The sequence below is a fragment of the Rhinolophus ferrumequinum genome, chromosome X, assembly GCF_004115265.2.
Source record: "Rhinolophus ferrumequinum isolate MPI-CBG mRhiFer1 chromosome X, mRhiFer1_v1.p, whole genome shotgun sequence".
NCBI classification, from domain to species: Eukaryota; Metazoa; Chordata; class Mammalia; order Chiroptera; family Rhinolophidae; genus Rhinolophus; species Rhinolophus ferrumequinum.
In genome coordinates, this window is record NC_046284.1 from 115,191,195 (window position 1) to 115,203,413 (window position 12,219).

General features: G+C 42.7%; 1 protein-coding gene across 2 annotated transcripts in view; it reads left to right on the plus strand.

The window, feature by feature from the left end:
- ASB9 (ankyrin repeat and SOCS box containing 9) overlaps nucleotides 1-10,247 on the plus strand; it is a 32,043-nt gene extending 21,796 nt beyond the window's left edge. For both annotated transcript variants that reach the window (XM_033118787.1, XM_033118788.1), the window contains exons 5-8: nucleotides 2,546-2,696; nucleotides 4,399-4,533; nucleotides 6,021-6,212; nucleotides 9,764-10,247. In XM_033118787.1, the coding sequence (XP_032974678.1) occupies nucleotides 2,546-2,696; nucleotides 4,399-4,533; nucleotides 6,021-6,212; nucleotides 9,764-9,888 (603 nt within the window). In that variant the 3' untranslated portion in view covers nucleotides 9,889-10,247. The remainder of the gene's footprint in view (nucleotides 1-2,545; nucleotides 2,697-4,398; nucleotides 4,534-6,020; nucleotides 6,213-9,763) is intronic.
- Nucleotides 10,248-12,219: the final 1,972 nt, after the last annotated feature.

A 12,219-nucleotide genomic window follows, 5' to 3' on the forward strand; every position in this document is an offset into this window, starting at 1 on the left:
TAGGGGAAATACCAAAAAAAGTTGTGTAACTTACTGTGGTATTGCAAGGATTGAAAGAGAAAAAGGTATATGATTATTTGGAGAATGAAAATCGGGATTGCCATCAGAGATCCTAGAAGGGAGACACAGAATCATTGAATTTGAAAGTAGGTACCAGTATATCTTCCATTCACTAAGCCTCCTCATGCTCAAAAGTGATGGGAAAATCTGATCAGAAAATTACATATGAGGTTCTCATATTCTCTCAACCAGTATTTACTGAGCATTTATTATATGCCTAATTCTGGATAAAGACTTTCAGGAACTTACAAATTGAATGAGGAGACAGCCAGATAAACAGGTGCAACACTAGCTGCTTCAGTATATAAGCCCTGAAGTCTCAGTAGCCTAATACAATGAAAGTGTATTTCTTGCTCAATGACATTCCAGTGTGGGCGTTGCCAGTTGGGTGACTCTTTTCCACGGGTGATTCAGGAATACAGGCTTCTCCCATCCTGCTCCACAATTTTCAGTAAGTGATTTCCACGTGTGCTCTAGAGGTAGCCTCCATTCCGGGTGGCTGGAAGGGGAAAAGATGTGGAGGATTGTGCACAGAAAACTTAAGGACCAGTCTAGGTAGTAACATATTATCACTTTGCCCACATCTCATTTGTCAGATCTCTCGCCACACCCAACTGCTAGAGAAGTTGGGTAACGCAGTATGGTTATATGCCTAAGAGAGAGGAAATAGGTTTGTTGAATGCATAGCGTCTCAGCCACAGCAGGCAGTTACAATACACTGTTTTTATCCATTAGTTTTTACTGGGTAGCAAACCACCCTAACTTAATGGCTTAAGACGGCAACCACTTATTTATCTCCCAATTCGTTGCATTGGCTGGACAGCATTTCTGGTCTGGGTTGGTTCAGCTGACCTCAGCTGGGCTTACTTATGTACTTGAGGGTAGCTGATAGGTTGGTTGGAGCAGGCTGCTTCATGATGACCTTGACTCGTATGGCCGAGATGTCTGGGGAGCCAGAAAATCTCTATGTGGTCTCTTATCCTTTTGCAGGCTGCCTGGACTTATGTACGTGGTAGCAGGGATTCCAAGAGCCACAAAAGAGGGCAAGCTCTCTGCTTGGAACACATTTGTTACTGTCCCATCCATTGGCCAAAGCAAGTCACATGGGCAACCCCAGCTTCAAGTATTGGAAAAATAGTCTTCATCTTATGAAGAATTGCAAAGCTGCATTGCATGCTGTGCAGAAACTCTGGCCATTTTTGCAAACGACCACAATGTAATAAGTATTAATAGAAAAGGTTGTTGGGAGCACATAGAAATGTTCCTCACCTATTTATTTCTGATGGGGAGGGAGGGAGTCAAACTAGGCTTCGTATAGGAAGTGATGCCTAAGCTGAAACCTCAAGGACCTGTTGGAGTTAGTCAGCTAAAGGTGTGTGGGGGTGGAGAATATGGACTGCCTACCCACGACGAACACCAAATGCAAAGGCCTGGAAGTGAAAGTGAGAATATTTTTGTGACTTCAAATCATTCCTTATAGCGGGATAGTAGAGTGGGTGAGAGGGGTAAGAATACAAACATCATCAGGTTTCTATTTTGGTTAAGAAAACATACCCAACACTTGGAAACAGGGCTAGGGCTAAGGAAAGACGAGAGGTGCCCAGGGTGCACACTTGAAAGAGCTGCTCACTCTCAGGGGCGTGCAGCACTCTCACAACCCTCGGAGGGAGTGTCTCTTTAAATTTTGCACCCCCTGGGCATCTTTTGTGCCTCACTAGTCCTGGCCTTGCCAGGACTATATTCTTGTTTAACAGGTTTACCAAAGAATTTCTTAACAATATAGAAAAATGCATCTGCATTTGGCTTTGCTCTTTCCTATTCAATTATAGCCCAAACCCTGTGAAGTTCAATGCAAACATGTAAGCTTCTGTCTGATTTCCAACATTAGGAAAGATAGCCCCAAAGATTATAGTTTTATGGCCCTATAAGGTAGTAACCAATTTTGTGTTTAGTAGCAAATTTATTTCAGCATTCCATTGACTGACTATATAAATTCTCCTTTGAACCAGCCTTACCATCTTAGTGGTTAATGAATGAATTAAAAAAAAAGTCTTTGGCATGTGTTCACTCTATATTTGTATAAAAATCATGTTTAAATTTTTTTTAAATGATACATTAACAATTTAAAAAAGTTACTCTGACTGTTCTGAAGAAACTGGATTGGTGTGGGATGGGTCTAGGATGAAATGTTTAAAATAAAGATTCGTTTGTAAGGTATGGAAATATCCTAACCTGTTTCAAAGTTCATGTTCCTGGGGAGGGCATGGAGCAGATAGAACATCCGGTAACATTCTTGGTGCCTTATATTCCATGCCTCATTCAGTTTTTCACATCAACTTCGTGGAGTTTGGTATTTTTGTCCCCATTTTATAGCTGTGGAATGTAAGGCTCACGGAAGTTAAATAACAGCTTGGGGGTGGTAGAGTGTAGATTTGAGCCCAGAACACCCCAGAGGCTGTCTTCATTGTGCAGCTTTTCTTTCCAGGTGGATAGCATCACCATGGACTGGCACACTCCCTTGTTTAACGCTTGTGTCAGCGGCAGCCAGGACTGTGTGAACTTGCTTCTGCAGCATGGAGCCAGCCTCTGCCCTGTGAGTGATCTGGCATCCCCTATCCACGAAGCTGCTAAGAGAGGTAAAGCTACTGTGAAGTTAAGTTTTCCAACCACTCCTTCAAGGGATCTTACTGTTGAGAGAAAGAAGGAAGAGGAGGTCTATTTTAGAGCAGTAGTTCTCACAATGGGTTCCAGGGACCGGAAGCATCAGTGAGACCTAGCACACAAAAATGCAGATTCTTGGGCCTCACGGCAGACCCACTGAATCAGGAACTCTGGGGTCAGGGGTAGGGGGGCGATCCAGCCATCTGTGTTTTGCTTAACAAGCCTTACAGATGATTTTGATGCACAGTTTGTTTGAGAGCTACCTTTTTAAAGCATTTGGAATGTTCACTGCTGTATTTCTGGAACAAAGTCTGGCATACAGTAGACTATTCATCAATATTTGTTGAATATATCGTTAAACCCATGACTCTATAGAAATCAAATTATTCAATAAAACAAATAATATCCTTCTATTTAAAGGCCTTAAAGAATATTGTCTCAAGGCTACTTAAGTTTGCTAAGTGAAACAAACTTTCAAGTTTGGGGAATGTAAGTTGTTACATCCGGTTTGGGAGAATCCTTTTTTCCTCCCCAGCTTTTCTGAGGTAGGATTGACAAATAAAATTGTATAACTTTAAGGTGTACAATGTGATTTAATATACTTTGTGAAATGATTACCACAATGAAGGTAATTAACACATCCATCACCTCACATAGTTACCTTTTTGTGTGTGTGCGGTGAGAACACTTAAGATCTCTCTCAGCAAATTTCAAGTAGACAATACAGTATTGTTAACTATACTCACCATGCTGTACATTACATCCCTATAACTTATTCATCTAGTGTAGACTTTTTTAAAGCCACACTTGTTCTGATATTCTTAACTCTGAGACAAAAAATAAAAACGCAAGTTTTGCTTTTCTCCAATGCCACCGCCTCCCTTCCCCTCCTCCACCATCACCATCCCCATACCTTGCCAGAAGGCTTTCTGTTTCCCCAGTGGCTTTCACAGAATGGCTCCCCCCGATCCTTACAGCAGCCCTATTTGACTGGACCAACTATTATTATAATGATCTCCCAAAGCATTGACATGTATCCACTAAGAGACATACTAACTCATCATATTCACTGGATACATGAACCAAAACAAGAGAAATGCAAAGGGGCAATGTTTAGAGTATGACATTCTAGACCAAGGAAGAGGGGCTGATTTAGTTTCACAGAACCTAGTTTGCCAGACTGGGCCCCGCTCATGTTGCATTTGGCAGCTTCTTCTAAGCTTTGCCTGTGCCCACTGTGGCCTGTCTCTCCCCGGGCCTGTCCTCAGTGAGGTTGTAAGTGAGCTCCCCTGTCCCATGACCTGTGCTGTGCCCTTTCTTCTCCAGGTCCATCTTCAGTCCCTGTTCTTTCATACCTCTCCCCAACTCTCACTTCCGTTTGTATACTCGGACCGATTCCGCAGCCCAAACAATGGGAAAAGGCGGATGGTTGCTTACCGTGGCCAGTAAACTCAACTGCTGTTCCACCTGGAGCAGCAGATCACATCCATGGTCAACCTGGGGACTCATGGCAGTGCTTAAAATCATTCCCTATTCAAAGCAAAAGAAACAGCTTTTGGTCCCCTGGATAAGTTGCTGGCAGATTTAAAAACATACACAAAAATGGGGAAGGTGTTGTTTTCCTAGCGGAGAGAGAGAACTTGTGCTGTAACTGTTTTCTCCTGCTTTGGGCTGCAGGCCACATGGAATGCATCGAGTCTCTTGCAGTTCATGGGGGCGACCTTGACCATGACATCCACCACCTGGGCACACCCCTGTACCTGGCTTGTGAAAAGGAGCAGACAGATTGTGTCAAGAAGCTGCTGGAGTCAGGTAAAACAAAAAGCGAAATGAAACAAAGAAAATGAAAAGTAAATTAAATGTATTTTAAAGCTCTTCCTATGTCTCAGAGTTCCTGTGGGCAGTGGAGTCGGACAAGGTGGGGATTCACATTGACTGTGTTCGCATGGGGACTTGTTTTAAACTGTTTCACTTTAGCTCTCTCACTTGTAACGAGGATAATGAAGAGGATGATGGTAATATCTCCTCCCAGGGTGGTCCTTGGTGATGGTTACTTTCTCCTCCCTTTCCTCTGCCTCCCTCCCTCCTATCATATTGTTAGGCCCTGGGTAACTCCCAAAGTTGCCGGATTAAGGCTGAGTCTTCCTATTTTGGGCCTTCTTCACTAGTTCTCTTTGTTTTGGAAATTGCACTTGCCTCATTTTTAGCCCATTGTAAATATTCTATTATCTTTGAAAAAGCTTGTGTAGCATCATTCTTTTTCACCTCCCTGCTGTTGTCCAGTCCCCTCTTCAAAACTTGGAACACCATGTCATCACCTCTTTAATTATTTGAGTCTTGTTTATTCTTTAAAACTCCAGTAATCTTTCCTCCCCTGAATGTTCTTATAGTTCTTACTGCCTTCTACTCATCTAGTAGCCATTGCCATGAATTAGGAGATTCATATTCATTCTCATTCTCTCTCTCTCTCTCTCTCTCTCTCTCTCTCTCTCTCTCTCTCTCTCTCTCTCTCTCTCTCTCTCTCTCTCTTTCTCTCCTCTCTCCCCTCTCCTTCTCTCTCTCCCTGCCTGGCTCCCTCCCTCACTTCCACCTTCTTTCCCTCCCTCCTTCCCTCCCTTTCTTTCTCCCTTCTCCCTCTTTCTTCCTCACTCCTTTCTCCTCTCTCTTGCTCTTTCTTTTTGTCTTGTCCATGTGCGACATCCCTCACAAAGCCGAGAACAATGCAGTTAACATTTATTGAATGGACATAGATGCCCATTTTACTAGAGGGACAGCAACTGAGGAAAAGCCACATGTCCCCATATGTCAGAGTGGGAGCCAGCATCCAGCCTGGGGTAGGGATTTGTTGAAAGTGTAGGCATAGAATTGGCTGGCATAGTTCTAGAAATCCACTTTGCTGCCAAAGAGGAGGACTTTGCGACTTTCCCTGTGACCTTGGGATTTCACCATCTAGCCTCACTTCAGGTCTGTACTGGCTAATATTAGGGCCCTGTTAAAAATGGGCAGCTGTCACGCCACCAGGATTTTTCTTCTTTGTATCATACCTATGTATTGCACTCACAGGTGAGGTTTTAAACCTCATACGCTTCACAGCTCATGCTGTACATTCAGTGACATTGTCAAATGGCATGTGCCCCATGTTTTAAATGGAATCAAGTCATCTTCCATTTTCTCAGGAGAATTCTTGTCCTCACTGTGGATGCTCTTTGTTAGGACATTTTGAGGCACAGTGCTTTGAGAAGGCGGAGGCTCGGACTTTGCTCCCCAGGTGACTCTCTGTTGTTCTTGTGACTGTTTAGGAGCAAGCGTGAACCAAGGCCGAGGTCTGGACTCCCCTCTTCACGCAGTGGCCAGAACATCCTGTGTGCTGCTGGCCCGCATGCTCATGGAGTTTGGAGCAGACACTCAGGCCAAGAATGCCGAAGGCAAACGTCCCTTAGAGCTGCTGTCTCCAAAGAGCCCTCTGTTACAGCTCTTCTTGCAGAGAGAAGGTGCTTCTCCTTTGCCCGAACCTAAACCCTAACCCATAGAAACTCCTGCGGGTTCTAGCAGGAGGCAGGTACTGACTGGGTTCTGACTTCTGGTCCTATAGAAAGGATCGTTGTCTGCCATCACCCACTGTGGGTGGGTGATGTAATTTAGTATTCAACAAGGGACAGTACTGGTGATGGAGTAAAGAACCATCCTGCTGTTTGGCATGGGGGAGACAGGCTATCTTGGGTAATCTAATATTCATAGATGAGATAGGCCAGTTTTTAAAGAATGAAAATATTGTTTTAAAATTTTCATATTAACGTTGGCTAAAGCATGCTTTATTTAGAATGATGTAGCAGAAGTCTCTCTGGGGCTGTATAATGTCCTCACGATGTTTTACTGGACTACAGATGGGCCGAACTACTGGGCATTTGGTTTCTGGGGGTAAGAATGTACCTAACTGAGCACGATAAGGTATGACTTGAATGATTCACAGCAATCTGGAAACGTTTGCTATGAAAGTTAATCAGCAATGAGGCCACATTCCTCCATAAATAAGAGCTGACACTTCTGACCCTGTGGTTGAGCAGTTGCGAGGGGGTAGGAGCAGTTCCCTGGGCCGTGAGGCCGGAGGCGGGCTGGGGTGGGGAACAAAGAGCCCTCAGACTGAATTCTCAGTTGTCCCTAGAGGAAGAGAGCAGCCAGCTCAGGACCGGCTTTGTTTACCACAGTGTGGACTTGAAGTTTTAGGGCTTGTGGGACTTTGCAGCAGGCTTCCTAGCAGAAGGATTCTCATGTCGTGATCGGCTTCTTTTCTCCCCACATGCCAAGCACTGGGGCTGGCTCTGGGCACCATTGTGAAGTAGCCATGGAATCCTTTCTCCTCTTCCTCCCCCCACTCCAGGGTACTTGCAGCCAAATCCCAGCCTTGGGGCCGCCAAACAAGGCCTGTACTCCCCAAGCCATGCCAGCTGGGCTAGGGAACACTGACCGTAGGTGCAAGAAACAGTCCAATAGAAGCCCTTTATATTAAGCGGTGGGATAAATACCAGGCAACTGGACCTGCAGTTTGAAGATTTCTTGTTTTCAAAAAACTCTGTCTCTATATACAGGGCCGATTTCTCCAGCAGGCACAGACAGCACAATACTTGGGGCCCACAGAAATGTTTTAATTCCTTTTAAAATTGGAAGGAAAAACGAATAAAACTCAATGTGGATTATATTCATCTTTACACCAACACAGTTTCAAAATAGCATATATATATTTTTTTAATTGGGAAAGAGCTCCACTAAGGCATAAGTGCCTCGGAGCCCCTAAAGTAATAGTCACACACACTCGCGCGCGCGCGCACACACGATGCTCAGATTGCCTCCACTGAGTCTTCCCTTCTACTTTATTTCCCAAAGTTATTGCTAGACGCCTTTAATTGTCTTTAATTCCTTTATTTACATCTCGGTGACAGTGTGGCCAATGATCCCACTGGTTTATAAACTGCCATTTGCTATTGGAGAGAATCGCCACTTCTTTTGCCTCCATGAGTCATTTTTGGGCTTCTGGTAAAGTCACCTCTCAGCAGGCAGAAAACCCATGGGAAATGGGGACAGAAAGCCAGACCTGTGGATTTAACACAGTCATTTCTGTCTCTGAGTGTCCCTGGAAAGGAGTTCAAGAATGTGACCCAACCACCTTGAGAAGCATCTAAAGCAGTGTGTACTTGTGGCAAACACTGAAAACTGAAAATGACTCTCTTTCATCTCAGCTCCACAGGAGCCACTCCTGAATGCACTTTGGCCGTAAAGCATCTTGAGTGTTGCTGGGGAAAAAAAAGAAGTGAAGACCCAAAGCAACATGTCAATTCAGAAACATAGAATGAGCTGATTTTATTATTGAGTGTGGCAAATGGCTACAAAGCTGTAGTGGGTTTTCAGGTCAATTTATATGGGATTAAGGTGACAGTTGTACATCATCATACTTGTGGTAAACAGCAGATACTCAGTTTGCATCGGTAGCTCCACCGAGTTTGCTCGGATGTTCTGCTTTTCCGGATTCTCCATCGGGCTTGCTCTGATGTTTTGTTCTTCGTAATTCTTTATCAGTACCTCCTACACTTGTCCCTGATGGTGTATCTAGCACAGATGATTAGTCATATCCTTCGGCGTTCCTTAGCGAGATGAGATTAAGTTGTTTCCCCACAGCACACCTTTTGCAATGTGTTAATATATGTTTTGAGTACACTGAATATAATCTGCAAGTTATCCTAAATTCCAACAGGGACCTTCTGAAGGTGCTATGAGGGGCTGATTGAAAATATTGCATTGATTTCTCTGATTGTGTATGTGTTGTTTCCCCCTCTACTTGTTCTCCATCATCTGAGAAATATGCAATCCACTTTATCCTGTAGCTTTTGGTGACATTGTACAAAATTAGAAGCCACTGTGTCCTTTTGATTGTATTCTCGACCCTGGCGGCACAATCCGATCACCCGGGGCACATGCCTTGAACAAATCCATATGCATGGTCCTCACTCAACAATAATTGAAGCAACATCTCTGGGGCGGGGCCCAACATCATGTAGTTTAAAGCCACCTTCCTCCAGTAGGTGATTCTAAAGTACAGTCTGGATTGAGGACCACTGCCCTGTGGAGTTCTTGGAGCTATATAGCTTTGCTTTTCTAAAGAAGTGGTTTTAATAACCAAAAGAGAATCCCCACTACAATGTGGTGCAGGTGGTGGTGGGAGTCATTTTCCATCCTTTTACCCTATAGCAGGGTTGATCAGCGTCAGCATTGTTTTCATTTTGGGCCATTGGGGACCGTCCCATGCACAGTAGGATGTTTAGCAGCATCCCTGGCCTCTACCTACTAGACGCCAGCAGCACCTTCCCCAAGTTGTGACAACGCAAAATGCCTCTAGACATTGCCAAGTGTCCCTGATGAGCAAAATAGCCCTCCTTTCTCCCTCCCCCCACTCCCGTTGAGAACCACTGTCCTAAAATGTAAACTCTTGGCTGGTTCCTTATACAAGGTTTGTGCTAGTTTACTTTTCACCAATGAATTGAAGCATTGGACTAGCTCTGAATGCAGAATATAAAAACAATTATGATTTAAGATAACATATACTTAAGATTCACTGATAACTCATTGTATTCAAATATCTTAAAATTGCTCAACTTATAAAAATGTTTCCTTCTAGAAATATGAGCTTATTGTTTTTAATATAAAAGATAAAGAAAGCCGTTAAACATGAATTTTATTTTCATTATTGGGAATTTTGTGTAGCTTCATAATTCCAAACTTAGCTCCCTTAAGCCTCCATTAGTGAGACTAAGCTTTGAATTTTTTTTCAGTCTGTTCTAAATAAAAACCTTACAAACTCATTTCAGTTAGTCCAGAAAAGAGAAAACATGGCCTAAAAATGCCTCCTATAAAACACAGAAAATGATCTTAAACAGTACCATAATTATTTCCTTATCACAATGTTGTATCTTGTATGCTTTAAAAGAAAGAATGGAAAAGTTGTCTTAGATCACTGAAAGCAATGTGTGGCTGTCTGATTTTTTTCCTCCAGGGCCCCCTTCTTTGATGCAGTTATGCCGCCTTAGAATCCGGAAGTACGTTGGGATCCAGCTACATCGTAAAATCACTGGACTCTTCCTCCCGGAGGAGGTGAAACAGTTTCTCCTACACATTTAAATATGTCAAAAGAATGGAGTCACAAAACAACAGACAAACCTTATCGAGTGTTCTGGCCATCGGAATTTTAAAATAAAATCAGGTTACAAAGCTTGGCTAGTTTTCTCAATAGGATGTTTGTTTTCAGTGGAAACACACTGGGTACTTTTGTATTATTGGTTGGAAGGCATGAAGACATTTTTCCCTCTGGCCTGGAAAAGGGTAGCTAAAAGAATAACTGTTGTTTTGAATATGTACTACATGCCAAACACCGAACTAGGAACACTTTGTGCGTCATCTAATTTCGCCTTCACAGCAACCCCACCAGGTGGGTACTATCCCTGCCCTTCTCCAGGGGACACACTGAGATCAGGGGGGTCAATTTGTCCAGTTACCAAGCGAGGACAGGAAAACCAGATTTGAGTATATGTTTTCTGATACTATCCTGGGAACTTTGGAGTGCGGCAGAATTTTCTAATACCACTATTCTGGCTCCATTTGTGTTACATGGGAAGGCAGGTAAAGAAGAAAGAAGTTTCTTTATCTACAGCTGACTTTTTTTCAGTTACAGTTGACATTCAGTATTACTTTATATTAGTTTCAGGTGTACAGCATAGTGGTTAGACATTTATATAATTTATGCAGTGATTCCCCGATTAGTCTAGTACCCACCTGGCACTATGCATGATTGCTGACTTTTTTTAACCTTCCCTGTTATAATAAAACCACTACTGCTCTAGTATAGTATAAGGCCCAGTTCTTTTTCTGAACCCAAATATTTTATACATATTAGGCATATTCTAGAACTGTGCTGTCCAATACAGTAGCTACTAGCCCAGTTGCTCTCAACCAGGGGTTGAGATTTTGCCCCCTAGAGGACATTTGGCAATATCTAAAGACTTTTTTGGTTGTCACAATGGGTGGGGTTACTACTGGCATCCAGTGGCTAGAGACCAGGGCTCTTGCTAAACATCCTACAATGCATGGGACGGCCCCACCACAAAGAATGATCCAGTCCAAAATGTAAATAGTGCCGAGGTTGAGAAACCCTACATTAGCCGTAGGTGGCTATGTTTTAAAATGTAAATTAATTAAGATGAGATAAAATTAAAGCTCCAGTTCCTCAGTGTCATTAGCCATGTTTCAGGTGTTTAATAACCACACAGAGCTAGTGGCTATGATTGTATTGGACAATACAGATACAGATCATTGCATAAAGTTCTATGGATCCACTGTTGCAGAAGTTTCTTTTGGAGAAATTTCTTTTGGCCAGCATTCTTCAGATGCTCGACAAATGGATTTTCACTGCCTTTCAGTTTCTGATTTACATGAGACTTATGATATAATTTAGTAATGATGGCTGTAGTTTCAAGTCTTCTCTCTGAAAGATTAATTTGGGGTTCCATTCCATCAATAGAAAGAAAATATTGTACCTATTTAGGCCACATCTTTACCTGTAAGATGACATACGGCCTAGATGATCTCTAAAGATATTTCGGACATGATTTTCTGTGATTCTAAATTCAATTTGCCACATGAAAGACTAGAATCTTGTTCTAAAAGGTCCAACTAGTTACCCAGCAGATGGCGCTGCTGTCACGTAGACACTAAAGCAAAAGGGTTCTGCTTCATAAATAACCCCGTTGTAAGATGGTTTATCACATAGACTCTGGAAATTTCCATTCAGGAATGCAAACTTGGTACTGATAAATTCCATTGACACCGGTTTCCTTCTTTTCCAATGTACCCCAAAATTCAAATGTGACTTGACAGAACCTCACCTCCCTGCTTCTTGTTTTTCTTGATCTGATCATGTTTACATCTACAACTACTCAGAATTTAGATATAGCATCCTGCCACTTGCTAATTCATGTCATTTCATTAATTCGTTTACTCAGGAAATACTATGAGTGAGTGCCGGTGTCTGTGACAGATGCTATTCTAGGCACCAAGCTGGCCACAGTGAAGAAGATAGGCAAAGATATTGACTTTCTGGGTGTTACACTCTAGTCGGGGGAATCATTTGCTAAGTAGTAAGGAGCTATAAGCATTTTGCTACAATTTTCTTTTTGAAAACACTAATTTAAAAGATAGCCTGGTTTCTCTTAGGAAATGTATTGGACAGACTCGTATGTTAATCTTCCCTTGGCCAAATCCTCTGAGTTTAACCCCGGACGGTGCAGAATTACTAGAACAGCATTTTTCTTCTTAAATCTTCCAGATAATTAACCAATTTGCAAATCCAGATAATAGATGGTCATCTCTGCAAATGGGAAAAGCACCACCACCACCTTCCTCATTACAATTTAGGAAAATTTGAAATTGCCTCATTTAGCAATGCTCAGAAAGAAG